At 45.2% G+C, this 17,962-nt stretch overlaps 1 protein-coding gene across 1 annotated transcript in view; it reads left to right on the top strand.

Moving 5' to 3' along the window:
* The window catches only part of LOC149352838 (uncharacterized), a 24,829-nt gene extending 7,260 nt beyond the window's left edge, over positions 1–17,569 (top strand). Inside the window, exon 2 of the mRNA XM_089575732.1 lies at positions 16,621–17,569. Coding sequence (XP_089431858.1) covers positions 16,621–17,569 — 949 coding nt within the window. The remainder of the gene's footprint in view (positions 1–16,620) is intronic.
* The last annotated feature ends 393 nt before the right edge of the window (positions 17,570–17,962 follow it).

Genomic DNA, 17,962 nt, shown 5'->3' on the forward strand with positions numbered 1-17,962 from the left:
TACATCATCAGAAGGATTATAGCATGCACATAGCCGTACATTATATTTTGAGCTTATTTCATTTTTCGGCTCTTGCCGTAAATTCGTCTTTTTGTCGCAGTCAATACATAAAGTGGGTAAAGTGAGAACATCTCGCATTAAACAAATTTTTGCATTTTTATGTTATATATCGATGCCAAAGAAAAAATTACGAGGAACTTTAGCGGCTAAAGTGGTGAAAGGCGAAAGCCTGAGAGCTACATTCTGCTACGCGATTGTTCACTGCACATTTTGTTGGTGCATTAATTAACTGCAAATTAATGAAGCTTAAGCTTCGCCTTTCGGAGTGGAACGCGACAGCCTGTTGTAGCGCTGCCACGGAGTCCACGGAACGCCACCACCCGTTCGGCGCGATGCGTTTCCCTTTGAACGCAAGCTTTTGGAGGAAAGGAAATGGGGCTGTAATTCTCTGTCATCTCGGTGGACACCTGAGCCGCACCGTACAGGAAGGGAGGAAGTGTGAGTGAAAGAAGAAAGAGGGGCCGTAATGAAGGAAATGAAAATTGTATTTGAGGAAAGGAAATTACGCATTAACTGTCTCACATATCTCAGTAGACACTAGTCGAAAATTGTATTTGAGGAAAGGAAGTTGCGCAGTAACTGTCTCACATATTTCGGTGGACACCCGTCAAAATTCGCGCACGGTGACGTCACGACACGGTAATTTGGACCAATCTGAAAAGCGGACAAATACGCCTTGCTCGTTGGTAAATTGGTTTTTGAGGAAAGGAAATGTATCTGTCTGTCATATCTCGGTGGACACCTAAACCTCGCCGTAACAGGAAGGGAGGAAGAAGGGAGTGAACGAAGACACCGTATTCACAAGACGTACCTTTGTTCATTCCAAACCATCGAGCTGGCATGGCGGAGTGGTAGCGTGCTGGACTCGCACTCCGGAGACCGGGGTTCGATTCGTAAGCTCGGCCAATTTCTTACTCGGTTTTATTTGTTTATCTGGTCTGACTAGAAAGGCTAATTAGACTAATTGGTTAAGTAAGCAATTAACCAAACTCAGTGGAACTTACATGGAGCATCACTATACGATCCCTTTAATTGGTTGCATGGTTAGTAGCCAAAGTACAATTGGCCCCGTTTGAAATTCGCGCACGGTGACGTCACGACCGTTTCGACCAATTGAAAAGCGTGACATTTCTGTCGACAGCTCCTGCTTACAACGATGAGGCATTAAAGGCTTCCGCCTTAAAAAGTAAACGCCCTAACAAGGTTGATTAAAACCCATCTACGTTCTAAATTTTTTTTTGCCCTGAACCCGTTTGAACCCGTTTGAACCGGTTCAGTACGGTCCGAACCGGTTCGAAGCGGAACGGAATGTCGCTCTGGAGCCGAACATGGAACTGAACCCGAAAGGTGTGAACCCGAACCTGAACCGAACCAGAAAAAATTCCGGTTCGACACCCTGGCTGGCGGTCTGATCTCGATGATCAGATCCAACAATGCACTCTCTCACCAGAGCAGGATTTCCCCACCCTGATGTAGTACCTCGTCGCAATTTTCTATGAACAAACCAATTAACCATCGGCCCCGAGTCACCAGCGGCTGCGGAGCAGCTGACCAAGGTCGCGGTCAGACCTGTGACGCAGCGGAGGTTGCTAAGAATTTCTGGCTCCGGACTGGCCGCCACTGGAAACTGAACTTGGCAACGTTTATTTCTAGATCCTTATGTACTTAGGCTAGCCTAGCAGTGCTGTTCCAGGAACTAGCGGCTATTAAATGGGATGTGGTAGGGCTTAGCGAGGTTAGGAGGACAGATGAGCCTTATACAGTACCACGGGGCGGGCAAGTTACTGTGCTATCGTGGATTAGCATACAGACGAGAACTAGGTGTGGGATTCGTCATCAATCAGGATACAGCTGGCAACATAGAGGAGTTGTTCCGTATTTATTTTTATTTATTTATTTCCTCAAAGGTCTCGGTTGAGACATTACATGAGGGAGTGGACGGTATCTGGCAAACAATGGTAAAAAATGTTAAGATGAAAGGTTGGCGACGCTCCGCTTGAATTCTAGTGGGTTGATGATAATGGCAACTTCGGTGGGCAGGTCATTCCAGTCTCGTGCAGTAGGCTGAAAAAATGACTGCTGAAATGTCACAATATGGGCTTGTAGGGGATACACTGCGTTACTATGGCTGAACCGGGCGATGCGGTGGGCTCTTTTTATGTAGGGGTTATCAAGAGGCAAAGAATGGAAAAATTTATGAAAAAGGTTAAGACGTGCTATCTTACGGCGCGAGACTAGGGGGGGGCAAGTTGATTCGAGCTTTTAGTGCTGAGATGCTTGAGTGGTAGGAATAATTAGATAGAATGAATCGTGTTGCGCGGTTCTGAACCAATTCGAGGGCGTTAGTAAGATTATTGTGGTGCGGATCAAAAATAGCATTAGCATACTCAAGCTTGGGACGCACAAAGGTTTGAAAAGCAAGCTGTTTAATAGGGGGAGGAGCGAGTGAAAGGTTACGGCGTAAATAACCCAGAGCACAATTAGCAGAATTTATTATGTGATTAATATGACAGGTCCAAGTCAGGTCACGCGAGATATGCACACCAAGATATTTGAATGATTCGGATGTTCCAATCTGCAGGTTATTAATATTATAATTAGGCGCTACGTAATTACGACGACGGTGAATGGACATTAACACGGTTTTAGAAATATTTAATGACATGAGCCATGTTTTACACCAGTCCTGTATGCGAATAAGGTCAGTTTGTAATGCGAGATGGTCGGTGGAGTTAGTAATGGTTCGGTAAACGACACAGTTATCGGCAAAGAGTCGGATATGAGAAGAAATGTTACACGGTAGGTCATTAATATATATCAAGAAAAGAAGGGGCCCGAGTACCGTTCCTTGAGGTACCCCTGAGAGCACAGGTGTTAAGGATGAAGAGTGTGAATTGGCATATACGAACTGCTGACGGTTAGATAGAAACCCTCGAATCCAGTTCAGAACACATGGATGAATATTAAGGCGCGATAACTTTAGTAAGAGACGACCATGGGGGACCTTATCGAACGCTTTTTCGAAGTCTAAAAACACTGCATCAGTCGGGACATTACGATCAAGGTGTAAATGTAAGTCGTGCAGGAAGAGTGCCAGTTGGGTGTCACAGGAATGATTCTTGCGAAAACCATGCTGGCTTGAGTGAAAAAAATCAACGGACGATAGGAAATTAGCAATATGCGAGTATAAAACATGCTCCATTATTTTGCAAGAAACGCTTGTTATGGAAATCGGGCGGTTGTTACTCGGCGATGATCGGCTTCCTTTCTTGAAGACTGGGATGACCTTGCCCACCTGCCAGTCACGTGGAATCGAACCGGTGTTCAGGGATTCCTGGAATATGAGCGATAAGAACAGGCTACACGTATGTTTAGTATTTTTCATCACTTTGGCGTTGATACCGTCCACTCCAGTAGATGACGAGTTCTTCAGTGACTCAATTACCTTGACTATGCCGACGGGATGAAATGTGATATTTTGCATGAGCGGGTGCGTAAAATATGGTGGATCTGGAAGATTGTCAAGGGGTTCATTAGTAAAGACCGAACTGAATGCTGTGTTAAGAACATCTGCAACCTCAGTGTCGGGAATAGGAGATCCAGAGCTACTGTTAAGTGAAATCTCATTACATTGATTAGGGCTAATGGCTTTCCAAAATCGTTTTGGGTTAGTCTGCAGCATAGATGGTAAAGTAGTAGAAAAAACTTCCGTTTAGTCTGAGCGGTTAACTTGTCGTATTCTTTTGCGACAGCATGATACTTCTGCCATGTGGAAGAAGAGTTAGACAGCTTGGCCGACCGGAACAGGCGTTTTTTCTTATTATTGAGTCGTTTGAGTGATACATTAAACCATGGTGATGTTATTCTTTCTGATAAAGTAATGGTTGGAATGTAAAGACTTATAAGCCGATGCATCTCTGTTTTGAAAAGCAACCAGTTCGACTCGAGAGAATGTAGTGGAAAGTTAGCAGCGAAGGTGTCGAAGTAATCTGATAATTCACGGTTCATGCTGGCGTAGTCTCCTTTATCATAAAGCGTAAGTGTTTTTTTATTTTTTTGTTTCTTTAGTACGTTGCAATAAAAAGAAGTATGTATCGTCAAATGATCGCTGAGACCGCGCAACAAGGTGATAGGAGTAAAATTATCAGGATGCGTTGTTAATACGAGATCTAGAACGTTGTAGAACTTTTTGACGGGTTAGTTGGTACATTGTCTTGAAAGAATGTCGTACGCCAAAAAAGGACGAAACAGGAAGGAAAAACAAAGAACAGGAAAGAGGCGCAACTTCCAACTTTAATAACAGGAATGGAAACCAGGCGCTCTTTTATAGCCGCTGAGCTGCATGAGGGTGCGTGAACTAAAAAACAAATGCGGTGGTGGACGAGTGATAACAACGCTACAACACAGCACAACAAGTCATAGGGAGGTCGCTATTACAAAAGGCATGTTGATAACTCATGCGAGCGTGAATGATAGCACAGGTTGAACGATTATGAATAAGGATAAGAACTACCTCTAAGATATTAACAATCATGAAACCGATTGAAGGAAGCAGGCGGACTTTGCAAAGGGCATCTAAACAAAACCGTCCAAAAAAGCTAGTTCGTTTCTGGTGAGGAGAACAGAAGGCGTGCTAACGCAGTTGTCTTTTCTTTGATCAATATAAAAAGCCTCAATGACTTCTCTTTCGATTTTTTCTTTTGCCCTGGCTAGAAACCTGGTCTCTTGAAATTTCGGAAAACAATCTTTACACCTGCTACAATGTAAAGCTAGATTGCTTCCCGTCTTGCTTTTTAGTGTCACATTGTGCTGTCGAGCACGCTTATTGAAGCACTGTCCCGTTTGCCCCACATATACTTTGCCACACGTCTAGAACGTTGGACGAGTGGTCAGTAACGCGTGTGGGATCAGTGACGAGTTGAGTTAAGCCAAAAGTCATACACGTGTTTAAGAAATCGCTAGCCGGGCTGCTTTTCGATAATGTAGCGGCGGGATTAGACCAATCTATTGTGGGAAAATTAAAATCACCGAAGAGAAGGATAGGACTAAGTGGATATGTTTTAGTTAACGCATTTAAGGCATCATGAAATAAAGGGGTGAAAGAACTGTCAGCATTAGGAGGGCGGTAACAAATACCAATGAGGATGGGCGGATGTGTAGTAGTGCATCGAAGACAAATCATTTCCAGTTGTGAAGGGAGGTTAACAAATGAACAATGCAGATCCCGTTTAGTGGCGAGCAATACACCCCCACCGCGCGAATTATCGGGTCTATCCTTCCGGAATATCTCAAAATCTGGGAGAAATGGAAGAATCTCAGAATCGTGAACTGATGCGTTAAGCCATGTTTCAGTTAGTAGTAAGATATCGCATGAAGATGAACCTATTAAACTGCACAATGAATCGCGCTTGGGAACAACACTTCGAATGTTAGCAAGCAGAAATGATAAAGGGTGACGATTCGGCGAACGGGGTTCAAAATTTGGTTTTAATGGTGGCTACAAGCTGTCCTCAACGACATGGTTAGAAACATGGTCGAAATAGTGCGTTTTTTCACTTGTGACAAGTTTTCATTTCGCAAATTGTATTTCAGTTTTCGAGCCTTTCCAAATTCGATGAGGCGTTTCTGGGCAAGGCGCGTGCTGGGAGAAAGATCTTGAGCAACCGCATATCCTGTGTCTTTGAATTTCCGAGCGGAAGACAGGACTTGCTCTTTGTCTTTAAAGTGAGCAAATCTCACAATTATAGGTCTGCACCTACCAGTTTGGAAAGTCCCAATGCGATGGGCACGCTCAATGTCGCGCGGCTCTAACTGGATGTCTAAATACTGATTAATGTGTGCAATGATGATATTTTCAGAATCTGACGATGTTTCTTTATCTTTATCTTCAAGGCTGTAGAAAACAAGGTTGTTTCGTCTGGACCAATTTTCTGCATCATTTACCCGGGCAGACAGAGCATTTATCTGCGCCGTGTTCTCAGTGCTGATTCCATGCAGTTCTTTCAATTCAGTCTGCATGTCATCAATACCAACACATGCTGTCTCAATTTTATCTAGGCGCGCCTTAATCTCGCAAAATGTTTTATCAAGATCAACTAGTTTCATTAATGAGAGGGTGGCAGCTATCGTAATTAGGCTTAATAAGAGGTACAAGCTGAAGGTGACGCAGGCCTACGTGCATAGCTGCAACCATGATGTCCAGATCATTGAAAGCTTCAATCAAGACGTCAAATGAGCTGTGAAGAAAGTCAAATCACAGTAGGCTGTACTAATGAGTGACCTCAATGTGAAGGTAAGCAAGAAGCAGGCTGGAGACCTGGCGATAGGCCGCTATGGCAGAGGCTCCAGGAATAGCAGGGGGGAGTGATTAGTAGGGCTCACAGAGAGAAATAATTTACGGATCACGAATACCTTCTTCCGGAAACGAGGAAACAGGAAGTGGACGTGGAAGAGCTCCAATGATGAGATTAAAAATTAAGTCGACTTAATACGACGTGCTCAGCACGGTATTGTGCCGGATATCTGGAGATCCTGGGAAAGGTGCGTTGTAGCGACCACAGAGTGGTAAGGTCTCGAATTAGCCTAGATGTGAAGAGGGAACGAAGGAAACCAGTGAAGCGGACGTTCATTAATGAGTTAGTGGTAAGAGAGAAAGTAGAGGAATGCGGGATGTCGCTGTAGAACAGAGATTCGGCTCTAACTGAGGAAGAACATCTCGATGTTCAAACCATGAACGATCATGTCGCAGCTATCATTACAGAGTGCGCGGTAGGATGGTTGGTGAGGATACCGGCTCAAGATACGAAAGATCTGATTAAGAAACGCCACATCATGAAACTGCCCAGCACTACGGACAGAATAGAACTGCAGAGCTATCAAAGTTAATAAGCGCAAGGTAGCCGACATAAGGAAGTTTAATATGGAGAATATCGAGCATGCTGCAAAGCACGGCGGTAGCCTAAAAGCAGTAAAGAGAAAACTAGGCATAGGTAAAAACGAGATGTATGCGCTAAGAGACAAAGAGGGCAATGCCATTAGCAATATGGATGACATAGCTAAACTAGCCGAAGAGTTCTGCACAAATCTATACCGTAACCAGTGTAGTCAGAACGTTAATGAGAGAGGCAGTAGTGCACAGCACTGAGACATCCCGCTAGTAACGAAAGAGGAAGTAAAGAAAGCCTTAGGAGTAATGCAAATGGGGATAGCTGCTGGTGAAGAACAGGTAACAGCACATCTGTTGAAGTACGGAGGAGAGATTTCGCTGGAAAAACTAGCCATCCTGCGTATGCAATGGGTTATAACCTCGAGTGTACCAGGAGCTTGCAAGAACGTTCACATCATGTTAATTCATAAGAAATGAGACGCCAAGGGCTTCACAAATTACAAACCGACCAGCTTACTGTCCGTTGCCTACAAGGTATCTACTAAAGTAATCGCAAAAAGAACCAAGAAAACCTTAGACTTCAAGCAACCGAATGATCAGGCAGATTTTCCTAAAGGATACACGACAATAGACCATATACACAATATCATCAGGTGATAGAGCAACGCCCAGAATATAACCAACCCCCATATACAGCCTTCCTTGGAGACAAGAAAGCTTTTCCCTCAGTGGAAACCTGAGCAGTCTACCAGCATTGTGGAATCAGGGTGCAGCGAAGTCTTATGTGAAAATACCGGAAGATATCTATAACGACTACACAGAGTGCTTCATAAAGTCAGCAATAAAATTCTAATAAGGAAGGGCGTCAGGCAGGGAGACACGATCTCGCCAATGCTATTCGCCTCCTGTGTGCAGGATACAATGCCTTGATTGGGAACAGTCGGAGATAAGAGTTAATGGAGAATACCAAAGTATTCTGCGATTCGCTGATGACGTTTGCTAAGAAACTCAGTAGATGAACTGCAAAGCACGATCAATGAGTTAGACAGGCAGATGAAAACGGTGAGTCTAATAATTAACATGAAGAAAACGAAAGTAATGCTCAAATGTCTCGCAAGGGAATGTGGCATTGGTAGCGAGGAGCAGAAGGTGGTAAGGGAATACGTCTACTTGAGGCCGGTAGTAACCGCTGATCCGGATCATGAGAGGGAAATAACTAGAAGAATAAGAATGGGGTGGAGCAAATATGGAAGGTTCTCTCAGATCGTGAATGGCAGTTTGTCAATATCCCTATAAGGCAGGGTGTCAGGCAGGGAGGCACGATTTCGCCAATGCTGCTGACCGCCTGTTTACAGGAGGTATTCCGATGCCTGTATTGAGAACAGTTGAAAATAAGAGGTAATGGAGAACACCAAAGTATTCGGCGATTCACTGATGACTTTGCCTTGCTAAGGCACTCTGGAGATGAGCTGCTCAGCATGTTTAGTGTGTTAGACAGGAAGGACAGAACTGTCGGTCTTAAAATTAACACGGAGAAAACCAAAGTAATGATCTATAGATTCGCAAGAGAAAAGCAGTTCACTAATGGTAGCGAGGTGCTGGAAGTGGTAAGAGAATACGTCTACTCAAGGCAGGTAGTGGCCGCTGATCCGGATCATGAGAGGGAAATAACTAGAACAAGAATGGGGTGGAGTACTTATGCCAGGCTTTCACAGATTATGAATGCCAGTTTATCAATATCCTTCAAGAGAAAAGTATACATCACCTGCATCTTACCGGTACTCTCTTATGGGGCAGAAACATGGAGGCTAATGAAAAGGGTTCACATTAAGATAAGGACAACACAGCGAGCTATGGAAAGAGAAATTACAGGTGTAACTTTAAGAGGCCGGAAACGGGTAGAGTGGATGAGGGAACCGACGCAGCTTGATGACGTCCTAGCAGAAATTAAGAGGAAGAAATGGGCTTGGGCAGGGCATGTAATGCGTAGGCAAGACAACCGCTGGTCCTTAAGGGTAGCGGAGCGGATACCAGGAGAAGGCAAGCGTAGCAGCGGGCGGCAGAAATTTCGGTGGGAGGATGAGATTAAGAAGTTTGCTGTGATACGGAGGCCGCAGCTGGCAAAAGACAATGCCAATTGTAGAGACATGGGAGAGGCATTTACCTTGCAGTGGGCGCAGTCAGGCTGGTGGTGATGGTGACTTTGGCAGCAGCAGCGGACACGCGCACAAGCAATTGAAGCTACTATCTACCATTTTTCAGCACTTCCAGTGACGCATCGGCGCGTGTCATCGCGCGAGGATACCGGCTACGGGCGTGGCTGTCATCTGTGTACCGTGAGCGACACCTGGTCCGCTGTTTTCCTGTGGCTACGCAGAGCGTCTTTCCTGACACTTTGGCAGCAGCAGCGGACACGCGCACAAGCAATTGAAGCTACTATCTACCATTTTTCAGCACTTCCAGTGACGCATCGGCGCGTGTCATCGCGCGAGGATACCGGCTACGGGCGTGGTTGTCATCTGTGTACCGTGAGCGACACCTGGTCCGCTGTTTTCCTGTGGCTACGCAGAGCGTCTTTCCTGACACTTTGGCAGCAGCAGCGGACACGCGCACAAGCAATTGAAGCTACTATCTACCATTTTTCAGGTACTGGACGTTGGCCTCTGCCTATACTTGGTGGTCTTCCTGTGACCCTTTTCTACTGTACCTGCGGCTGCCTTGGCGCCGGCCCTACCTGTTTCCGGTCATCGAGCCTTCGTCTCTACACCACTTTTGCAACTTTCCGCAGCACTTCCAGTGACGCATCGGCGCGTGTCATCGCGCGAGGATACCGGCTACGGGCGTGGCTGTCATCTGTGTACCGTGAGCGACACCTGGTCCGCTGTTTTCCTGTGGCTACGCAGAGCGTCTTTCCTGACACTTTGGCAGCAGCAGCGGACACGCGCACAAGCAATTGAAGCTACTATCTACCATTTTTCAGGTTAGTCTTGACTACATTTGTAGTACTTCTTTTCCGGTGTCTCTGCTGCTGCTGCCGAAGTGTTTGTGACATGCCAAATGCAGAACTACTAAAGGTTCTCAAAGAGTTTAAGCAAGAAGTTCGCGACTTGCTTAAAAGTGACTTGCAGGAACAATTTACTGACTTGCGTACCTCTCTCGAAAGAGAACTTCGAAAAGAGCATCGCGACCTGAAGCAGAGCCTTGAATTCCTCAATAAACAGTATGAGGAAATGGTAACGAAGTGCACACGGCTCGAGGTAGAAAATAATGAACTGAAGGCTCAGAATGAAATTCTAGTGGCTGAGCAAGAGGAGCTTAAAACACTGGCTGTTCAACATGAGAAGAGAACAACTGCCCTTGAGCAGTATTCACGTAACAAAAACATTGAACTGAAAAATGTCCCCAACTCTTCCGATGAAAAGCTAACTGAAGTCCTTGCAAAACTTGGTGAAGCAGTAGGCGAGCCGATAGAAGAAAGCGACATCGATATTTGTCATCGTGTTCCTGCCAGAGATGCCCCTTTCCCACACATTGTAATACAATTCCACAACCGGTCTAAACGGGATGCTGTGTTGGAAAAGGCGCGGAAAATGCGTCTATCAGCTACCGACGTCGGCCTTTCAGAAACAACGCCCATCTACGTAAACGAACATCTCTGTCCGCAGTTAAAAAAGCTGCTCGGTATGACAGTGGCAAGGAAAAAAGAGATGAGCTGGCTGTATGCGTGGACGAAAGGCGGAAAAATATTTGCCCGTAAAACCGATAAATCCGGAGTTCTTCAGATAACGAGCAGCAGTGACCTTGAAAAGATTGTTTAGCACGCTTAATCGTATACCAGATGGCACCACAAGTATCAACCTTGCCGCTCTTTCCAGAGAAGTACAACATTTCTTGCTTACATATAAATGCTCAGTCAGCCAGAAACAAAGAAGACGAAATAACAACACTTTTTGACGGTTTTAAGTTTGATGCAGTGATGATAACAGAAACCTGGTACCGGGATGACTCGGAAGTGCTTCGTGTGCACGGCTATCGAACCTACCACTTGAATCGAAGTGGTAAGACAGGCGGCGGCGTAATGTTATTAGTGAAAGATACATTTGTATGCGACATTGTTCACATTTTTTCTGTAATAACTGATGATTATGAAATGCTAACTTTGCAATGTAATATGACCATTTTTTCTGTGGCATACCGTCCGCCCAAAGGTAGCAATATAGCTTTTCTTTCATTTCTTGACACTTTCTTAGGTTGGATCAACGAAAACGCCTACAAACTAATTCTAGGTGGAGACTTGAACATTGACCTCCTACACTCGTCCCCACAAAGTGAAGAATTGTGCCGTACTTTAGAAACTAATGCTTTTATTAATCTCATAGAACAACCAACTCGTATAGAGCGGGATACATCTACACTCATTGACATTTTTATCACCAATGCTACAAATGTGCCCATCAGTTCAGGTGTTCTTCAAACACACATTAGTGACCATTTACCTATATATTTAGTGCTTAGTCATAAAAAGTTCCAATTAAAAGACGCGAGACCGACTGTAAGTACATTCCGGGAGATAAATGAAGATACCCTGGGGTCTTTCTATAATTTAGTTTTAGGGATATCATGGGAGAGTGTTCTTTCAAGCGCTGATGCGGAGGAGGCTTATAACATCTTCATAGACAAATTTATAAAGGTATATAATGATTGCTTTCCCTTCAAAACTCGTAAGCGGCCACGAAAAGCACGCAAACCTTGGATTACAGCTGAATGTGTCAAAGCTATAAAGCTGAAAAATGTTCTTTATCAAAAGTTTTTAAAATCCAGAAACGAAAACGATTTAGGTGACTTCAAAAAACACAGAAACAGGACAAACAGCCTATTACGGAGAATTAAAAAAGAGTACTTTGAAAACCTTTTCATGCAGGACACGAAGCAAACTCCGGAAATAATTTGGAAAAGATTAAACACACTCCTAAATCGGCACACTGGTGCAATTGATAGCCCGATGGAGATAAGTATGAATGGCACAACTCTTGCAGGAGAAGAATTAGCTAAAGCTTTTAATGATTTCTTCACATCTGTGGGAAATAGTCATTATGACCCAAGCTGCATGAACTTTATGCACCAACCAACAGAAGAGACTGCATTTTTATTCCCGGTAACTGCAGATGACGTTGTGTCTACAATCTTATCTCTAAACAATACTACCAGTACTGATGTAGATGGTTTGGAGATTCGGCCACTTAAACATGTTGCTACTATTATAGCCCCTGTTTTAGAGTACATCATTAATCAAATATTTTCATGCGGCCAATTTCCTCGCCGGCTCCAAGTGGCCAAAGTTACTGCCATATTTAAAGGTGGTGAGAAATGTAACATGTCTAACTACAGGCCAATTTCAATACTTCCTGTATTCTCCAAGGTCGTTGAGAAGCTAATACACGTACGAATGAGCTCATTTTTAACCAAGCATCAGATTATGACACCGTATCAGTTTGGGTTCACCAAAAAACGCTCTACAGAAAGCGCCTTGCTAGTGCAAAAAGAAATCATCCTTAACGCCTTTGAACACCAATTGTATTCACTTGGAATTTTCATAGACTATTCAAAGGCATTTGACAAAATAAATCACGTTACACTATTAACAAAATTGGAATATTATGGTTTCAGAGGCTGTTTCCTTTCTCTTATTAAATCCTACCTACAATACCGCCAACAAAGGGTGCACATAAGTAACTCTTGCTCCAGCTTCAAACCATTGCTACATGGCGTTCCGCAGGGAAGTATTCTCGGGCCACTACTTTTCAACCTATATATTAATGACCTTGTTAACATAGATTTAAATACATCATTTGTTATTTATGCCGATGACACAAGCTTATTTTTCTCCCATCACAGTTTACCCCTGCTTGTAAAGAAAGCGAATGCAGTACTTGATGTATTGAACACTTGGTGTCTAAATAATTCCTTAACTATAAACGTCTCGAAGACAAAATCAGTTCTTTTTCGCCCTAAAAATAAACCAGTTAATTCAAATATTGTCCTGCAACTTGGTCTTTCAGTCATAGAGGTGGTACCAGTAATAAAAACCTTAGGTGTCCTTTTTCATGAGAATATGCAGTGGAACGCACATACTGACCTCGTTCACTCCAAACTATCCCGAATAGTTGGTATTCTTGCACGTTTTCGTAACTTTCTTCCTAAGCACATTAAATTACTTTTGTATAACTCCCTTTTCACATCCACATTATCGTATTGCTACTTGATATGGGGCACCACAACGTACACAAACTTGTCCAAAATCTATCGACTGCAGAAAAAAGCTGTAAGAATTATTTCAAATGAACCCAATGACGCCCACACAAAACCTCTTTTTGATGACCTTAGATTACAACCATTACCAAACCTGTTCAATGCACTTCTGTTAAAACGTCATCATGCCTTTCATCTAAATAATGACCCTTTCCTTGAAAACCTTGCGACCCTGTCTCCGTTTGCGAAAGCATATAGCACACGAAGCAGTCAGACATGGAAGATTCCTCACACCCGTACTAACTATGGCCGCCAAATGCTGATGTACACACTACCACATGCTCTTAACTCTTCTGATAACACCTCCAAGTCACCTCCAAGACATTAACACTTACAATTATGAACCCGCAATGTTAGCCCTATCACTTAACATGTTTTTATGATTATGTAAAGCCGTCGCCATATATATATTGCTTTTCTTTATATCGCTATCACTTTTTGTCCCCTGCTGTATTGCTTTGTGAACGGGGTGCTAGCTTTTGTCAAGCCGTTACAGGCTTTTTGCTAGCACCCCGTTGCATCACGAGTTCTGTAACATCATTGTTGATGCTAAAATAAATTTGAAAAAAATTTGAATTTGATGATGGTTCATTAAATTAATGACCGCCGAAAGGGGCAAAGGGCGCAGCTTTATTGGTTCAAACTCTAACGACAGTGCCTAGTAAGCTTTTCTAGCGTGTTGTCTGCGTAGCAGCGTAGCAAAGTGACTAACGCCGAGTCTCATTTACCAGATCTTCCGGTCTTGCGAGTTCACCTGTGCTACTGGATTCTTCAACGTCGATACTGTACATTTTGTTGCGAAAGTAACACTACGCTAGTCGCCGAGCCATTTCGCGGAGCTCTGGAAAGGCCAAGCTGCGCATACGCGAGGAGCGGGTGACGTCACAAGGCGCACAGCTGGAGCGCCGGGGCCGCCGCCGGAGCCGCCGCAGCCGCGCGCTCTCCATTGCCTCTCCGACACTCTCCTTCTCTCTCTCTGTCCCTCTCTGATGCGCAGTAGCGACTGCGCATCGCCATATGCGTGGTTTGTGGTGTATATATATAAAATTGGCAGTGGCTTATCTCTGCTATGCTAGGATATACGCAGCGTGATGTGAAAGCGAGGTGCCCTCTTGGAACAGCGGGCACCTGAACCATGGTTTAATCTAAGTGATGGTAGTGAGAGGTGCGCGCTGCATGCGTTGGCATTAACGTTGTGCCACAAACGCGACGCTGAAGCCAAAGGCCGTTGGCGTTCGTTGTGTACACTGGCATTGGCGTTGACAACGTTTTACACTCCGATCATCTTAAGGAAAGGAAGTGCGCATAATCGCTAACTGGGTGAGTGGACGCCTGAATAGTGCTTACAGGTACGTGGGGTGATGAGAGAAGCGGTGAGCTGCAGGCATCGACAAGGTTGTGCCAGAAGCGCGGCGCTGAAGCCGTAGGCCATCGGCGTTCATTGCGTTCATTGGCGTTGGCGTTGTACACGTTTTACACTCCGATCATTTTTAGGAAAGGAAGGCGAGAGCGCGGGCGAGGCGCGCCAGCTGTGCGTAGTGACGTCACTTGCTCCTCGCGCATGCGCAGTAGGGTGACGTCACTACGCACCATATGGCTACGCGCAGATGTCTCTTTCGCAATCCTCCAGGTTTAACTTTAGCTAAACCACAAGGCAATTTTTTTACTTATCTCCTAAATGGGCTTCGAGTGCTCGCTAAAGTGCTTTGAAGCGGGCAGTTTTCAAGCACTAGAGGGTGATTTTTTCCTCGTCCCATGTTTATTTATTTTGAACCCCCGATAAAAGAGAATGTTCGGCTCACTTTACAGCAGTTACCTTTGCTGTGCCCGGGAGCAGTCCTCCGTAGCGCCTCCATATGGGATGAACTGTGGCGCCACCTCTGGGTCGTGAATATCGCAAATAGTGACAAGGGGCGGGGGGGGGGGGGGGGGGGAATGGGAGGCATTTAAGAATATCGAAGTCGTCTTATTAAAAGAATTTAGCCAGCGTAGGGTTTCTAACCTAGGCACTCAGCATGTCAGGCGGACATGAAATGCATAGGACGCGGATTGTCGTTGGATCAAGCTTGTTAGAGGGGCACCTAGTGAACGCGTTGTGTTGTATTTGACGTACTGACTTGTGTTGGGAAGAAAAATGAGGAGAAGGGACTACTACATCTCCCCTTAAGGCAAAGTTTAAGGATCATCCTTCATTTTTTTTTATTTTATTGGGAACAAGGCACCCGCAGCGGCGCCGAAACGTATTAGTGCACCTGTCCTTGTTTTTCCTCGACATTTTGGGCCAGAATTTATTTTTTTCCGTATGTAGCGCTGCCAGCTTTCAAGCTCCTACGCTGCCCACGACAGAGCTTCGCGTTGCCTTTTAAGCACGCCGCCAGCAGCCGCTGGCGCCTATTTCGGAAACAAGAGAAAAGCGAAGCTCTGTCGTGCGCAGTGCAGACAGCGCGAAGCTGGCAGCTCGTTAACAAGTCGCGGATGAGAGCGCTGTAACCTTGGCGCAGTCAGGCGCACGAAGCACGCTGCACGTGGTGTTTTTTTTTAATTTCGTGGGCTTTCATCTTTGCAGCAAAAAAAAAAGACTACGCTAAGGCTCACTCGTCAAAAGTACCTGGGCTGTACCATTCCCATGACGCTCGACAACGTTTCAATTCACAACTGAGCGTTTAAAGCCAATTTAAATCGATAATTCATTAATCTCAACCACTAAAGTAGGCCGTGCCGCTGCTTTACATTACTGCTAATGACATTCATGTTTCATTTAGGAAGGATGTTTTTTTTTTTCAAATCTTGATCCATTTTAGCTGGGGCGCCCTGCTTGCATATGGCTTTTTCTACTGCTGCTATGCTATGCTATCTTTAGAGTACGGGGCGATCTGCGGAACGCTTTGTGTGGAGCGGGGGAGTAAGGAGCTTAGAGTGAATTTTCACTCTTAGATTCGCACAGCATTTCAGCAAGGAACGTACCCCGCTATGTCGCGATATCGCTATCGAGACCTAGGAATTGAGACCCACTACCACTATCGCTGTTAGCAGTCGAGTCGTGACTGATATGCAGGCTGAAGGTCTCTACAAATTCTTCGATCAACCCCGCCAAAATCTAATTAAATCCACCAGATAAACTTTCGAATTTTCTTAAATCATCAATACCTCTCACTCGCGGACTACACAGTCCCTGTCCTCGGTATCCCGGCTATCTGTTGCACCAACGACGTGTCCTGTCCAAGATAGCTTTGGAACCCTGTAAATTTCACCCAATTTTCAGCTCGCGGTGGCTTAGTTATTCATGCTGCCCTCCTGATCAGCATCTTTAAGGTTAGGCCTAAAATTGGCTACTTGTTCATTCCGCTTGCTTGTTTGTCTTTCAGAACTTCGCTGGCAACCAAGTTGGCGGAAGGCGACGCCTACAAGAGAGTACAGCTGCCTCTGACGGAGCTCGATATACCAGAACTGTCGATTCGACTGGCCTCTCCTGCATGCAGCCCCAAAGTACTCAGCCATATTGACGTCGACGCAATCTCTGACGCCAACTTCAACCGTCTCTGCAATGTCCTGGCCTCTAGTCGCCGTGTGCACAGGTGCAGCTTTTATATGGCAGAAAATCCACGAAAAAAGACACCTATGCTGTGCGAAATGCTCAAAGGGAATCGGTCGATCAGGAGACTTGAGGTCGTCATGAAGGGCTGCTACAAATCAAAGTTCATTACAAAACTCCTGCAGTCCTTGGAAGCAAATGAAGGTATATGCGATTTGACGATCTCAAGCGATTCCTTCAGAATTCAAACAGCCGGAGCGATCTCCGAGTTCTTCGCCCGCAACAGGACCGTCACTAAATTCCGTATTTCCTTCTTGGGAGTGCATTTCAGTCGGTTCCTCGATAAAATGTCCCGAGGGGTGTCGACCAATCCGGTCATTGTGGACATTGACACAGGAGCAGTGTGGACCTTCGGCCACACGAATCGCCGGATTAAGGAAACCACGCGGCGGAACAAGCACGTCCTGAACCGTGCCGTCGACTTCGTGGTCCTGCCCAGAATGGACAAAGCGTCTGCGGAGGCCTTTCAGCTTTTTTCTGGCAGGCCCTGCTTCTTCACCCTTCTGACGGAGACTTTAGGACAACCGGAATGCGAAGCTCTGAGAGCGGTAGCCTCTGCAGAAAATTTCTTGAGGGATTACTTCCTTGTGATCACGGGCATCGTGAAGAGTGCTCTCGTGTGCAACCCTTCAGTTGATGGCCACACTCAACTCGATGAGCTTAACGCTGACTGCTGGCATGCCATCGTACGCCATCTCAAGGTTGCCGACGTGCTAGCCTAGCTACACCTGCTCTGTCCTCTCTGAACATGGCGTGAAGGAAAGCAACAACGGTTTCATTTCAATTTTTTTTTTCGCAGCTGCGAGTTCTTGTTGAAAAACTTTCCAAACCATTGCATGGGGCTAAGGGGAACAACTACCTCGCCACCTTGGTCTCCGAACCAGTGAAAAGGGCGCAGAGGAAGTACTGTCTGCCTCCTAGGCCACCCTACTTCTCTTCGTGAGGCTTTTTTTTTGGCAGAGCACCTACCGCTTCAAGTGCATTTTTCAAGTTCAAGTTCAAGTTTCTTTTCCTTTCTTACAAAGGAAGAGCCGGGACTAAAATGTGGTAACAGCTTGACTGAAGGTCCCGACTCCTTGAGACAGTGGGAGTACAGAAGGAAGGCGAGGGTCACA

Source organism: Amblyomma mixtum, chromosome 3 (genome assembly GCF_055824585.1).
Source record: "Amblyomma mixtum isolate Tamu chromosome 3, ASM5582458v1, whole genome shotgun sequence".
NCBI classification, from domain to species: Eukaryota; Metazoa; Arthropoda; class Arachnida; order Ixodida; family Ixodidae; genus Amblyomma; species Amblyomma mixtum.